Source organism: Palaemon carinicauda, chromosome 8, assembly GCF_036898095.1.
Source record: "Palaemon carinicauda isolate YSFRI2023 chromosome 8, ASM3689809v2, whole genome shotgun sequence".
NCBI classification, from domain to species: Eukaryota; Metazoa; Arthropoda; class Malacostraca; order Decapoda; family Palaemonidae; genus Palaemon; species Palaemon carinicauda.
Window position 1 is genome coordinate 34,869,047 of NC_090732.1, and position 15,904 is coordinate 34,884,950.

At 50.3% G+C, this 15,904-nt stretch overlaps 1 protein-coding gene across 6 annotated transcripts in view; it reads left to right on the forward strand.

The window, feature by feature from the left end:
- The first annotated feature begins 1,452 nt into the window (after positions 1-1,452).
- Positions 1,453-15,904, forward strand: part of LOC137645696 (putative gamma-glutamylcyclotransferase CG2811) — a 96,981-nt gene continuing 82,529 nt past the window's right edge. For 3 of the 6 annotated variants that reach the window (XM_068378553.1, XM_068378554.1, XM_068378552.1), the window contains exon 1: positions 1,453-1,599. In XM_068378553.1, coding sequence (XP_068234654.1) covers positions 1,580-1,599 — 20 coding nt within the window. In that variant the 5' untranslated portion in view covers positions 1,453-1,579. Of the gene's footprint in view, positions 1,743-15,904 lie in introns of all 6 variants that reach the window. The other 3 variants (XM_068378557.1, XM_068378555.1, XM_068378556.1) reach the window with 3 other exon arrangements.

Sequence of the window (15,904 nt, forward strand, 5' to 3'; positions counted from 1 at the left end):
TGAATTATTACATGCTCGGATATGGCAACTAGCCTATTTCCTAAAGTGAAAAATCCTCTATTTTACACTAATGCAAGTAGTAATAAATTGCAATGTTGTATAAAAAGCAGGTTATTTAGGTTAAAATGTAAATTGAAAACGACAAAATAGTAGCAATGTAGAAGGAAATGCACAATATGTCGGGAAAAAGAAAATAAAATCCAAGGAAAATAAGAATGTAAGTACATGCTCAATATAATGCAGGTGGATTCTAATCTACTCTGACCTTGGCTAGTAAACATAAACTATAACATAAACTATAACTGGGAAGTGGCCACTTTCCTTTGCTAAGGGTAGAAGAGACTCTTCAGCTATGGTAAGCAGCTCTTCTAGAAGATGAACACTCCAAAATCAAACCATTGTTCTTTAGTCTTGGGTAGTGACATAGCCTCTGTACCATGGTCTTCCACTGTCTTGGGTTAGAGTTCTCTTGCTAGAAGGTACACTCGGGCACACTATTTTATCTAATTTCTCTTCATCTTGTTTTGGTATAGTTTATATAGAAGATATTTATTTTAATGTTGTTACTCTTCTTAAAATGTTTTATTTTTCCATTTTTTCCTTTCCTCACTGGTCTATTTTTCCTGTTGGAGCCCCTGGGCTTGTAGCATCCTGCGTTTCCAAATAGGGTTTTAGCTTAGCAAGTAATAATAATAATAATAATAATAATAATAATAATAATAATAATAATAATAATAATGATAATAATAATAGACACTTCCCTGATAAAACACAAAGCAAGCATTGCTTACCGAGTTGGCCTAGCCGCCTAGGGGTGAAGTCGAAACGACCGATAAATGCCAGTATCCATACAAAAGAACTAATATGCAACAAAACAAGTAGTAGACTCATGATTGTCTATACAATAACAATTTAATAACATAAAAAAAAACATCAGAGGAAAAGTTCACTGGCCTCAAGTAAAATAAATTAATCAATTTCATGAAAAAAACTTTAAACATTGATTTTCTCGCAAACTTTCTTCTATTCTTATTTTTAACATTAAAACTATTTCTCAAAATGTTTCCATTCAAAGGTTGCATACTGCTTGCTTTATTTGAAAACCTAAACTTTCTCCCATTTTTTTTATTGTTTGTTGAGGGAAATTGTTGTAAAATCGAAATTGTAGTCTATATTAATGTTTTGGAAAATGTTTCATGCAACATTTTCAAAATCGTGAAGCATATATATATTTTTTTCAAAACTGTTGAACGTATGAAAAATCTAGCTATTTTCTTTTTTCATTTGGTTCACTTATATGCGTACTTATATTTTTCTTGGAATATCATTCCCCTCGTCAAAATGTGGCCTTGACTTTTGATGAAATTTAATGTTTATATATTTATTTACGGTAATTTCTCATCCGAGTTGGAAAGAAAACTGAGTTACAGCCTCTCCAATACAAGCCAAACATACAGTATAAAAGATGAAGGATAAATATTGTTTCCCAAAATTTCATGTTGACCAACTGAAAATGAAGTGGCGTCCTTAAGGCACCACTGAAATCAAGGTCGGGTGCTCTGAAGTGAAAGATGAAAGAATGATGTTACCATGGTTACGGTAAGGCGAGAACAAGGTCAAGGTACAAGATTACGAACAATACACTATTGTATTATAATGTTGTTATTGTAAAGGTAGACGAGACTCGGTACTCCACTGAGTGATTCTTAGGTATTTCCGACTTCAGCCACTGTTAGACCTAAGTAAGTCAAAGGAAAAAAAACGAAGTTTCATTTTCCCTTCATTGCTATCTGTTTAGTTCAGGATGTGTTTTTTAAGCTCTCAAATTTAAATTGATTTCCCCGCATAAGAAGACAACATTGATTAAAGTCTGGAACGGACAGTTGAGTAGATGGTTCGAACTTTTTGAACCTCATAATCTATAGGCCTGTTAGATGATAACAACCCTGTAATTTATACTCTGAAGATATAAATAAACACCGGTCGGGGTGTATGTATGATAGCGGCCACCTGTATGATTACGGCTAACTTGGAATACTGCAGGGGAGCGTTAGCCCCCCCCCCCCCCTCCGTTAGGGAAGTAGGTAAGGACACGGCTTGTAGGTTAGGTTAAGGTTAGTTGATGTCCATTTTTAATCCACAAGGGAGGAACTGGCCGCTGACATATAAAGGCTCCTCTACACGCTAAACGTCATTTGATTTTTGTGTATTTTTAAGTGTTTTAAACAATTTTGGTGACAATAACTGTTGGGAACATGTATTTTTTCAGGTTTTAGATATTCTTGAAATACAAGAACATATGCTTGAAAATCCACATTTCACTAGGGAAACACAGGCATACTACCCAAGCTAAGATTCCCTTCCTAAACACTACCCTGAGACACCTTGTCCTGAGTTACTTACTAAGGGACTAAAACTCCTTCCCCCCCCCCAGTTGCCATGAAAAATTGCATAATTAACCAATAACCCTTTCAGATAAACTTAAAAAGTTATTCCAGTCTTTAGAAAGCGGTAAAGTTTTACTTACTGTCTGGTAGAAAGCTTTTGATCATGATAACTCGGAAACCTGTTTGTTCCTACTGTATACAAACCCTGCGTTCTTTGCCATTGTAGAAGAAATTACCAGTAGCTGATGTACGGATATTAAAACTTTTAACGAAGTGTTAACAATTGGCCGGTTATTTACCAGTGGTGGCTGGAAAAAGCTCTCTCCCCCCTTCCACTCACTCATACCTTTCTTACTTTGATCTCAGCCATGCTTGAAAACAGACATCTCATTCCATGCTAACTGACTTGCCTAAAATGTTAAAAACTTTCCGTTTTTCTTGTCAGGTGCGACTCTGCCTGAGTGTGTAGCATGTGTGTTTGGCCAGCCTGGGCAAGGTTGGCCACTCCTACATTCATGTCCCAGGAGAATGCAGACCCTCACCGTCTTTGCCATGCTTGCAGAGGATACTCCTGCATGCAGGCTTCTGTCCATACTGCTCCTAGTGGGAGCAGTATGGCAGGATGAGGAAAAAGAAGTCTTGATCCCACCCACTCATCCCTGGTAGCCTACACTCCTCTTTGATTCCGTTTGATCGGTCTCCTCCGGGGAATGGTGGAGTTAGTGGTAGCTGGTTGACTCTCTGTTAGGGTGCTTCTCCCCTCTCACCTATTGAGGTGGAAGGAATAGCCTCCCAAGTAGAGGCCTTGTCTCAAGACGCAAGTGAGCGTCCTTATGACTTTTAGGTCTGCCCTCTAAGCAAAGGTTACTATAGGTGCGATTGGTGCACAGCAGGAGAGGATTTCTGCTCCTGCTGGTATTGGTTTCAGCATTTCCCCTTCTAGATCTGACAGGCCGGAGTCTCCGCTTCGTGGTCTCCTGCCCTTGAAACCCTCTTCCTCTTTGAATCCTCTGCTATTGAAGGTTCTGCAGGCTGGTTCTCGCCAGAGTTCCCTCTGAGCACTTTCTCCTCCTTAGGAGAAAATGCTTCGAGATCAGCGGGAAAAAGACACCAGTCTTCCTTCCCCTTTGTGCCCTCCGACCCTTCACGGTTCGGCAGCCTTCCTCGCAAGCGCTGGAGGCTACCTCCACCAGAGAGTTCTAATTTTCCTTAGCTCCTGAACTCTTAGGCAATCTTGACGATCGTCCTGCCACCTAGCGTGCTCGCAAACTCGCGTTCGCTAGTTTACAAACTCCATCTGACCCGAGATTGCGTCGTGTGGTCCACACTGGAAACACAATTCCGTCCCAGAATCTGGGACTGGTGTGTCTGGTGCCAGTCCCAGATTTCAGCGCGACTGGTGCCAGCTTGGGCTCCTCTCACACCGGTAGACCACTCCGAGTGGGAGAGGTTGGGATTGGTGCTCATCAAACCAACCCTTAAGAGGGGTCGCCCAAGACAGGTCACTCCTCCACCTGGTGACACCTTTTATCCTAGGACCCATAGGTGGTCGGTGATCTGGTTTACGAGTTGTACAGGCTTTCACAAATTGAAATCGTTCCTCCTTCATCCTTAGAGCCACCCTCTGTTTCAGTGCCTCCTCTTTTGAAATTGACTTTGACTTCTGGAGCAGAAGAGGCAGATTCTAACATTTTTGGCTCATTCACCAGTGAGCCCCGTGAACAGAAGGATGCCAAAATCTTGCTGAAGAATGGGACCTTCATATTGTTGGAGGATCCAAAGTTTCAGAGGCAGGTAGTGGTGAAGGCTTCAGAGCCTGTACACGAGCTCAGTGTTGTCCTTCCCAGGTCTTGTTCCCCAATGACTAATCCCGATAATGACCCTTGCTCGGATTTGGACCATTCTAACGAACCACCAACAGCTGCAAGCCCTAAGGCCTGCGACATATAGGTGCTTTCAAATGCATGTGTGCATGTGCTTAGTCAATAGACTCAGGAATCTGTTCCAAAGGGGAGGAGATGCGGTGATTGACATGATTTGCCACTTGCCAGTGTCTTTAGGCAATGGTTAGAGTTACTATGGTCTAGATTGGCAATCAGGTCCATTGACAAAGTTGAGTCTCAGACTAACTAGAAAATATTCATACGGGCAAGCAGGTCATCAAAATTACTTCCTCCTCTGTTTGTGAGACTGAGGAAGTACTATAAGATCTTAAAACGATCATCAGTCTCCTCTGCCCTTAGACCTGGCAGTGCCATCCCTGTCTCCAGTACTGTCATTAGAGAGATTAGTCTCACAGTCGATGACGTTCTCGTCTGCTGAGCACAGAGTAGGGAAAGGATAGCGAAAGTGATTTTTGAGGCAGTCTCATGGATGTACCTCTGGTCCGGTGCTATCAGCCGTCTTGCTAAAAATAAGGATCTCACTAATCCTAAGATGCGATAGGTGTTGAAAAATGTCCTCTCAGGTGTGAGGGCATTCTTGACACATAGGCCTAATGCTGCACCCCAGTGGGCCAATTGGCTCTCGAAGAGGTGTAATGCTGTAGTTTCCAGATTCCAGCAACAAGTGCTGAGGACAGATGCTCTCTTACGTAGTTCCTCCGAGTCTCCGATCTTCTTGCCTCTCCAGGAAATAGGTACAGTGACGGACAAGTGAAGGAAGGCTAGCCAGCACTCCCTCTCCATTGAGCCATCACATCTCCTGCTGCCTTTTTTGCCCCTGTGGCATCAAAAGCTCTTCTATGGTAAGGCAAACCCATAAACCATCAAAAGGCACCCCTAAACAGTCTAACCTGAAGTGGGTGATTTCATTCAAACACTCCTTTCAGGGCAGGAATCAGAAAGGAAGTGGGTGGAGTGGCAGTGGATGTGGTTGACATACCTGTATGATGCTACCTTACAGGTAGAGTACCAGACCATGATAGAGAAGGGCGCACTCTAGGAGGTCCTCGATGGGTCTCCCGGCTTCTTCATTTGACTCTTTCTTGTAGAGAAGTCGTCTGGAGACTGGAGACCAGACCGAGTTTGTTCTCCAAACCCTGTTCAAATTGGATACCACTGCCACGGTCAGGCAAGCAGTCGGGCCGGAGGACTTTATGATTACGTTAGATCTGAAGGATAGCTACTTCCAGAGCCCTGTTCATCCATCCTTGAGGAAGTACTTAGGATTTGTATCTCACTAGAGGGTATACAAGTTCTGAGAGCTGTGATTCGACCTGTGCACAGCGCAGCTCCTCAGGTGTTAACCAAGGTGTTCACACTGCTCTTGGCATGGGCTCATGTCAATGCGATCCATCTGCTCCGTTATGTAGACGATTTGCTGATTTGTTCTGTAACTGAATATAAACCACGTTATTTACATGGGGTAATTACTTCGGTGCAGCCGATGACGAGCCATAAAGTTTTAACGAGGGTTTCCTACCCCACCGCTAGTTAGCGGGGGGGGGGGGGGGGGGGTTAGGGAGGGGTAGCTAGCTACCCCTCCCCCCTCACACACACCGGCAATTATCTCACTTTACTTTTGGCTCGGAGAGATGACAGACCTGTCAGCGCTCTCCTCTTTGTTGACTGCCATAATTTGGTTTGCTTTTTCTTTTCAGTGAGTGTATGAAGTTGGCCTCTGTTACTCCTTATGCGTACGTGCCCTGGACTTCCCGGCCGCCCCTGCGGGACCCTTATGTCGGCTGTGGAAACGGATCCTCACTCCTTATGCCCTCAGTGTAGGGGCCAACGGTGTGATAGTTCTAATTTGTGCATTGAGTGTAGGGAGTGGTCTACCTCCCAGTGGGAGAGGTTTGCCCGGCGACGTAAGAAGAAGGCTAAAAGGGATCTTTCTCCTTCCGAGGTTTCTCGGAAGAGAGAAAATCCAAAGTCTTCTTCTTCCGCCGCCCATTCCTCCTCCGAAGCTCCCGCTCGGGCGGCCTCTTCCGAGAGGCCGGCGAGTGGTAGCGTAGACTGTAATGTTGTTGATGTCATTAACCGATCCCGTGGTGAGGGAGAGGTCGTTGCCTCCCATAGCGAGGCGGCTGCCCCTCCCCCCTCGGAGGAGGTATTTGTTTCTAACAATGATCTTTTTCAGCTTTGGGCTTCCTTAGGGCTACAGGGTTTGCCCTCCAAGGAAGCCCTGTTTGACATGATCAAACGGGGTGCGGCTGCCGAACAATCGTCAACCTCAGCGAAGATAGATCCTCTGTTTGTGGTTGACGTTGTTGTGTCGGAAACATCCCGTGGGTCTGGCCAAACTCCCGTTCCTGTGGCTGCGGTAGCAGAAGGCTCTGTCTCCCCCTCTGAACATACTTCGAGGGAGGAGCTTAGTCCCACGGTCTCTCCTTCCGTTGAGACTCCCTCTTGGGGGAATTCTCTGGTAGAGACGCCTCTTTGGAGGCCCATTGTTGGTCAGCCTGCTGATCCCACGGCCCCTCGTGGGCGTATAAGGCGGAAGGCTCGTCCTTCCCTCCGCCGTAGAGGCCTTCCTTACCCTTTTAAAGGGGTTAGGAGGCGAATCTTCGGCTCGTCGTCACCACAGTCCTCTGCGGAGGAGATGACTCGCCGTTCTCCTGACCTGCCTGCTACCAACCTTGACCTCTCAAGGGATCGTTTGCGATCCCCGTCGGAGGATGGTCGTCCTTCGGGACAATGTGAGCTGTCGCCCCAACCATCGACATCTAAAGCTGCTGACGCGCTTTACGCGCCGGAGACTGCCACTGCGCAATCTCCTGACCCTTCGGGGCCTCAAGACCCTTCGGGGTCTCAGGGACTTGAGCGCGAAACTGCGCCTCTCGCCCCTAAGCGTAAGGCTCCGCTTGCGCACCCTGCTGCTGTTGTTCCTGACAAAGCGCCTCGGCGCTCACCTTAGGCGTTGGCGCCACTGTTCCTGTTGCTCGCCAGGGTTCCCCTGCGTGCCCATGCACATCGGCGCCCCGTCGCCCTCCAGCAGTTCCTGAAGTAGCGCGCAAGCGCCCAACTGCGCAAACGCGCCCTGTTCCTGTTATAGTGCCGCCGCGCTTGCCTGCGCACTTGCGGCCAGTTCCTGATATGGCGCCTACGCGTCCACCGGTGCCCCAGCGGCCTCCAGCGCCCACGCGCCCTCCGGCTCCTCGCCGGCCCCCTGTTCCTGTTTCATCGTGCACGATCCAGGAGGTTCCTGAGTTGGCGCACAGGCGCCCACAGGTTCCTACGAACTTGTCGCGCCCGGCGGGGGATAGACGCGATACGCGTCCCCTCGCGATACGCGTCCCCTCGCGATACGCGTCCCCTCGCGATTCCAGCTCCAGCGCTCACGCGCACTCCTACGCGCCCACGTGTCGCTTTGGACCCATCGCGCCCACCTAAGGAGGTTCGCGATACAAGGGAGGCTCGTGATACGAGAGAGGTTCGCGATGCGCGCCCGCGCGCTGTTCCTGTTCCAGCACCAACGCGACCACGCGTCGCAACGACTCAGCTCGTCGCCCCAGAGGCTGCCAAGCCAGCGCACGGGCGCTCACGGCCGCCCATGGAACCGCGCGAATCTACTGCAGATACGATCGCGCCCGACGAGCCCAAATCGCGCCCTGTTCCTGCTACACGCCCCGTGCCTGTCTTTAAGACAGCGGTGGTGGCGCAACTAACCCCAGAGCGCCCTCACGTGGCTCGCACCACGCGACCTCCAAAGCAGCGAACCCCGGTGCGACCTGTTCCTGATGCGCGCTATGCGCGCCCACGATCGCCAGCGCAATTAGCGCTTACACAGGCGAGTAAACCGGTCCAACCAGACCGTCACCAAACCTCTCGTTCCCAGGTCGCTCGCGACCCTGCTCCCGCGCTATCGCGCCCTTGGCCAGTCCTACCGGACATGCGCTCGGGCGCTCCTGTTATCTCGCACCCTCCGGGGCCGCACCAGGTCGCTGCGCGCCCGCGCGTTCGGCCTCCTCCTGTTCCAGCTCCTGATCGCCGCACGACCACACCATCGCCCACTCGTGCTCGCGGGCATGTTCCCGCTCAAGCTGCCGTGTGCCCCCGCGGCCACGCCCCCGCTCTGTCGCCAGCGCTCCTGACCATCCTCCTGAGCGCCATCGCGCCCCCGTGGGTGCGCGCGCGCGATTTTCCAGCTTCGCGCCCTCCTCTCGCGCGCGACCCTGCTCTGTGCCCGTCATACGAGCCCCAGCGCGATCGCCGACAGGCGGATTCTTCCTTGTCGCGTTCCCCTCCCCGCAAGCGCAGACCAGCGCGCTCGCCAGAGGGGGAACGCTCCTCGGACAGGTCTAGGGATTCTTCTCTTACAGCCCTGCAGGCGAACCCTCGTTTGTCGACTCCTCTTAGGGATCCCTCGATCCCCTTCCCTCCAGAGGGAGTGTCTGACAGCGCTGCTGTCAGTCAACAGCCCTGGTTCGACACCCTACTCAGAGCTCTCGTGCGGGCAATTAAGCCAGCCCTCTCTGATTCGGGTCGCGAGCCAGCGGCAACTTCCTCCCCCCTGAAGAGGAAGAGAGGAGTCTCTCCCGTGGATCCTCCTCCGAGGCCTGTGCTGTCCCCGCGTAGATCCTTGCGTAAGGCTCCTACTCCCCCTCAGACCTTCTCGCCCTCCCCTGCGGAGGAGGATTACCCCTCCTCAGGAGAGTCGGTTGAGCAGGAATACTCCCCCATCGCACCAATGGTGGACGTTCCTCCTCTTCCCGAGAGGTCTCCTCGTCCCGAGGTGGAGAAGGACCTGCCCCCTTCGCTTCTAGAGTCCTGCATCCCGCCCAGGAGGGACCCTAAGGACTCTAAGACGATTCCCAAATCGTCTGCTAGGATCAGACAGGAACAGCCCAGAGCCGTTGAGGATGCCCACGTTTCCCCCCAGGAAGAGCCTCTGGGGTCCGGAGACTTCGCTGCAAGTCCGACAGTAGGCGAGCACCAGGAGTCAGAACACGCGTTCTGGCAAGTCCTGACTCTCATGAGGAACCTTAATGGGATTCCAGACCCTGAGGTCCCACCTCGTGAAGGTAAGGACACGGTCCTGGATCGCGTCTACGGCACTTAGAAGCCCTTTTGGGCCAGCGCAGCATTGCCCTCCTCCAGCAGATCCAGTGCCGGGAATAAGCTCCTCCCTCCTCCTCGTGTCCATCAGAGGAGGTACTTTGAAATCCTCGAGGATTCTTCGCTGAGCCTTCCCTTACATCACTCCGTGGAAGGACTCACAGGGGGAGTCCCTCTTGAGAGACTCCAACCGGCACGTATCCTTCTCAGCCACTGAGATCCAGAGCCAGGAGAAGGTCATTAAGTGCGCCATGCAGGCCACTTCGTGGCTCGACATCTGGCTGGGGTCTCTGGGCATCCTGGTGCGGTCCGAGGACCTCTCCAAGGAAAGCACCAGGAAAGCGCTGGAAACCTTTCTCCTCTCGGGCACTTGGACCATCGAGTTCCTGTCCCACCAAGTCTCGAGCTTGTGGGCCAACACGATCCTCAAGCGCCGGGACGCTGTTGCCGAGAGGTTCCACCATAAGGTTCCCAGCGCCGAGTCGAGCAGGCTCAGCCACTCTTCCGTCCTCGTTAAGAGCTTGTTTGAGCCTAAGGACGTGGAGCTCTCTGCCGAGAGGTGGAGGAAATCCAACCAGGATTCCCTCATCCATAGGGCCCTGACATCGAGGCCCTACAAGCCTCCGGCGGTTCAGCAGCCCCGTCCCGTCAAGGATATGAAGAAGACTACCGTAGCAGCGAAGCCCAAGGTGTCTAAGCCCTTTCCTGCCAAGGGCAGGAGGGGAAAGAAGTCCCAGGGGAGGCAAGAACCCTAGAGGCTCCGGCCGAGGCCGGAAGCGCTAGGGTTGGCAATCCCCCTGCGTGTCCACCAGTGGGGGTATGCCTGCAGAGTTGCGCAGCAAGGTGGCAGCAACTCGGGGCGGATGCCTGGACGGTCTCCGTGATATCCCTAGGGTATCGCGTCCCGTTCACAGCATCTCTCCCTCCCCTGACAGGGAATCCAGTGTCGTTGAGCTCTTTTGCCATGGGATCGGCAAAAGGGCAGGCCCTTCGGGCCGAAGTCCAGACCATGTTGGAGAAGGATGCTCTCCAGGAGGTCGTGGATGGGTCCCCAGGCTTCTACAGTCGACTCTTTCTTGTGAGAAAGGCGTCTGGAGGCTGGAGACCAGTCATCGACCTCTCGACACTGAACAGGTTTGTCAAGCAGACTCCGTTCAGTATGGAGACGGCAGACACGGTCAGGCTTGCAGTGAGACCACGAGACTTCACGTGTACACTGGATCTGAAGGACGCGTACTTCCAGATCCCAATCCATCCGTCTTCAAGGAAGTACCTGAGATTTTGCCTAGACAACAAGATCTACCAGTTCAAGGTGCTGTGTTTTGGTCTCTCCACAGCGCCTCAGGTGTTCACCAGAGTCTTCACCATACCATCATCTCTTCATGGGCTCACAGGATCGGCATCCGTCTCCTTCGTTACCTGGACGACTGGCTGATCCTGGCAGACTCGGAGGCATCCCTTCTTCGCCACCGAGACAAGCTCCTCGAAGTTTGCCAGGATCTGGGGATCGGGGTAAACCTCGAGAAGTCCTCTCTGCAGCCCTCTCAGAAACTGGTATATCTAGGCATGATCATAGACACCAATCTCCACAAAGCCTTCCCATCAGACGAAAGGATAGCAAGGCTGAGGAAGGTTGCGAAACCTTTCCTCAATCGAGAAGAACTCCCAGCCCAATCGTGGCTTCGTCTCCTCGGCCACCTCTACTCTCTGACCCGTCTCGTCCCCAACAATCGCCTCAGGATGAGATCCCTTCAGTGGCGACTGAAGTCTTGGTGGAGTCAAGGACTCGACTCCCCGGACATCCTGATCCCCATGGGATCTGCGGAACAAGCGGACCTCAGATGGTGGGTGGCAGATGAGAACCTGCGAAAGGGAGTGGATCTTCTCGTCTCTACCCCGGATTTGATGCTGTTTTCGGACGCATCAAACAAGGGGTGGGGTGCCCACGTTCTGAACCACAGGGCCTCAGGCCTGTGGTCAGAATCAGAAAAGTACCTTCACATAAACCTGCTAGAGATGAAGGCCGTTTTCCTGGCCCTTCAAAAGATCCACCAAGTCCTGGTGGGCCACTCCGTGGTGGTGATGAGCGACAACACCACGGTGGTGGCTTACATCAACAAGCAGGGAGGTACCTTTTCGGAACAGCTGTCCCATCTTGCAGTAGAGATCCTGAGATGGTCCGAAGTCCACTTGATATCACTTGCGGCTCGCTTTATTCCAGGCAAGATGAATGTGCTCGCCGACAGTCTGAGCAGAGCGACGCAGATAGTGAGTACCGAGTGGTCTTTGGATCCTCGGATAGCCAACAAAGTCCTGACTTTGTGGGGTCCCGGACCCCAAGGCCCTCTGGCAAGATGCCTTCCAACAACGGTGGGACAACGTCGACGTGTACGCCTTTCCCCCGTTCTGTCTGATGAGGAGGGTCCTCAACAAGACCAGAACATCGGTCAATCTCTCGATGACCTTGATAGTTCCGCTATGGTATCACGCAGAGTGGTTTCCGGACCTTCTGCAGCTCCTCACGGAGATCCCGAGGGAGCTCCCTCCACGTCACGAGCTACTCAAACAACCACACTCCAACATCTTCCACAAAGCCGTAGCTTCGCTTCGACTTCACGCCTGGAGACTATCCAGCATCTCCTCAAAGAGAGGATTTTCGCAACAAGTTGCGGAAAGGATGTCTGGCCACCTGCGCAGGTCATCTGCAGGAGTCTACCAGGCGAAGTGGCGAGTTTTCTGTGGTTGGTGCCGTGGAAGGGGTATCTCTCCCCTCGATGCCATTTTACCAGCAATAGCAGTGTTCCTTGTGTATCTGTGGGAAGAAATGCGCCTTTCAGTCTTGGCAGTGAAAGGCTATCGCTCACCCTTAAGTCTTGCCTTCAGGCTCAAAGGAATGGACATTTCCTCCTCGCTGGAACTGTCTCTTCTCATAAGGAGTTACGAACTTACCTGCCCTTAGTCTGAAGTAAGACCTCCTCCTTGGAACGTGGTTTGAGTCCTCAGGTCTCTTAAGAGGCCTCCCTACGAACCATTACGCCAGGCTTCTGATCGCCACCTTACCTGGAAGACGGTGTCCCTGCTAGCTTTGGCCTCGGCCAAGCGAGTCAGCGAACTGCATGGTCTCTCCTACGACGTCGCCCATTCAAGGGGATGGGGGGAGGTAACGTTCGGCTTCGTCCCTGAGTTTGTTGCTAAGACTCAGAACCCGGGAGTGCCGGACCCTTGGTTCGACTCTTTTCAGGTCTCGAGTCTTCGTTCTGTAACAGATGACCCAGACCATCTACTGTGCCCAGTCAGGAGTCTGAGGTTGTATCTTAAAAGAACAGCTGCAGTCCGCCCCCAGGTACGAGCCTTGTTTGTTAGCACCGGGGAAACGAAGAGGAGGGTCACCAGGAATACCATCTCGGCCTGGATCCGCAAGGTGATCCACCTGGCCTTGAGTTCTGACCTCCTCCGTCACGGCGCCCTAGGGCGCATGATGTCAGGGGCGTGGCTACGTCCCTGGCCTTCAAGAAGAACTTTTCGGTGACGCAGGTCCTGCAAGCTGGGGTGTGGAAGCGTCAGACCACCTTCACGGCCCACTACCTGCAAGACGTGACACACAGAAGGCTCGATACGTTTTCTATCGGCCCTGTGGTGGCTGCACAACAGCTGGTCTAACCTCAGGCTCCTAATTGGACAAGTAGCAGAGGGTTGAGGGCATTGTTACCCGGTTATAGTCTGTGTGAATGAAAAGATCTGTCTGGCCCTTTTCTTTTCTTCATCCTCTCGTCCCTTGGAGAAAAACAGCATCCTGGGTCCTTTGCACAGCTGACCTCGAACCTTTGCAGGTAAGCCATGCTTCCTTGTGTTCCTAGTATTAAGTTGTAATACTGTCATGTCCCCATACCCTGACGAGGTGGTATTGGGTAAGTCCTAGCCTAGATTTCCTTCTAAAGAACTCCAGGTCAACTTCCTAGGACGTGTCACTGCTCACCTTCACACACGACTTACGTAAGCCGCAGCAGCCCCTCAGCTGTCTGTGAGGCGCAGGGGCCCCAACCCTTGAGTTGCTTTATGAACTCGGGTTCGTGGCCCCCGGGCAAGCCAAAGCCAGTATGGCAGGGGACTTACCTCCCTTCCTAAGGGTTAAGTCACCCCTTGTAAATAGCATGGTTTGTATTCAGTCACGGAACAAATGACAAATTCGTAGATAATTTGTATTTTTCCTATCGATACAAACCTTAGCTATTTACAGTTATGTGCCCGCCAGCCCTGTCCCCCAAGATAAGTCCTACCTCTAAGTAAAGTGAGATAATTGCTGGTGTGTGTGAGGGGGGAGGGGTAGCTAGCTGCCCCTCCCTATCCCCCCGCTAACTAGCGGTGGGGTAGAAAACCCTCGTTAAAACTTTATGGCTCGTCATCGGCTGCGCCGAAGTAATTACCCCATGTAAATAGTTAAGGTTTGTATCGTTAGGAAAAATACAAATTATCTACGAATTTATCCTTTTGGCAGACTCGATGGCAATCTTTCTCTGCCAATGAGCCATGCTTCTCGGGTTTTACCGCGATTTTGGCGATCGTGGTAGACTAAGAGCTGTCCTCTTTGGAGTCCATGCTTGGACTGGTATATCTGGGTATGAGAATACTTTAGACACCGTAATAGGAAAAGTGTTTCCATCGCAGCAGAGTCAAAAGAGTTAAGGAAGTGACGTGCGAGTTTCTAGGTCTTCCATCGTCACAAGCTCACCTGTGGCAATGATTTTGGGGCCACCTGGCTTTGTTAGAACTTCTGGTTCCCAATAGTCCGCTTAGGATGCAGTCACTTCAGTGGCAAATGAAGACCTGTTGGTCCCAAACCAAGGCTTTTTGTTAGTCACTGCACAGATGTCTGGATATCTGCAAAGGTTTTCTGCTGCTCACTACCAGGAAAAGTTGGCCATTGTCTGTGATTGGTGTCTTAGAAGGGATACTTCTCTGGTTGGAACCTCTCTGCAACTAATAGCTGATCTCGTCTACCTTTGTTTGAAGAAGTTCCTCTTAGTCTCGGTGGTAAAAGACTATAGCTTGGCCTTAAGCCAAGTCTTCAGATAGAAGAACTTAGACCTTTCCTCTTTGTGAGAGCTGTTTACGCTTTTGAAGAGCTCCGAGCAGTCTTATCCTCCCAGGGATGTCACCCAGTTTCTTAGGTTGAAGACGGCCCCACACAAACCTTTAAGACAAGCGTCAGTTAGGGATCTTACCCTCAAAACTGTCTTCCTTCCTGTTGGCCTCGGCTAAGCAAGTAGGCAAACTGCATGGCATATTGTATATCAATACAGTATTACAATATAGTCATTCGTAAGGATGGAAGGTCTCTTTTATCTTCATTCCAGAGTTTGTAATGAAGATCTAGAACCCAGCAGTTCATGACTCCAGTTTTGAGTCCTCCGTATCCGCCTTAAAAGTAGTGACCAGATATCAAGATGATTTGCTTTTCTTTCTTGTGAGGACCTATGGGACTACTTTAAGAGTTCTCAGACCTTCAGACTGTATTGCCAGAAAGACTTCCTGAACACCAGTAGTTTAAAGAAAGAGATTTCCAGGAATACCATCTCCTGGCTTCGAAAAACCATCTAACGGGTGCATCCTGCGTCTACCGAAGGAGCAGAAGGAACTTCCCATGTACATGCACACGAATTCAGGGTGATTGATATGACTATAGCATTCAGCCTGTCAGTGGTGCAAGTTTTAAAGGCGGGAGTCAGGAAATGCTAGACGACCTTCACAACTCACTACTTTTGGGAGTATTTCCACAGGTTCCTGGATACTTTTACCCTTGGTCTGGTGGTGGCTCCCTCATAGGACAAGAAGCATCTCATCAGAGACAGCGGTTGCGACATAAGGCTAGTATGAGAGGTAAGAGTGCATAGCCCTTTTTCATCTTTTCTTTCCCCTCTCCTGGGATGCAGCAGTTGTGCCAGTATTAGTTGGATTGGACGTTTGATAAACCTCCCAATGTTTATGTACATTTTTCTGTAGAATTATCTCCCTTCCTCTTTTTGAGGGGAGGGATTCAAAGAGATGTATGCAAACCCATTTATCATAAAGGACACCTATTTCAGACACCATTTTCTTACATGATATACTGTAGGTTCTTCCATGACCATCTATCAAGTGTTGGCAGAGATCCAGCTTAACACCTGGGACATCTTTTTCCTAGGTCTTTAGGAAGTTGGCAGGAGTCATCACTTCAGCTCCTTTTATGCAAAACCTAGTCTTTTAGGTTACACTTTCTGCCTCAATCATCCCGCAAGTCCTAGGTTAAGTTCAAAGTGGCTGCTCAGTAACCGTCAGTAACTACCACTACAGCTGAGTTTCAGCTTAGCTGAATATTATTCCTATGAAAGGACTCAGGTTTGTATGGTTATGGAAAATACAAATTACTTTACTTTAAAAAATTGTGATTTTGTTTCATAGTTAGCTTTCATGCATTTATCAACATCACTTGAAATATGTTATGCAGTGTTATCTTATTTAGGATTTATTTTATTATATAAG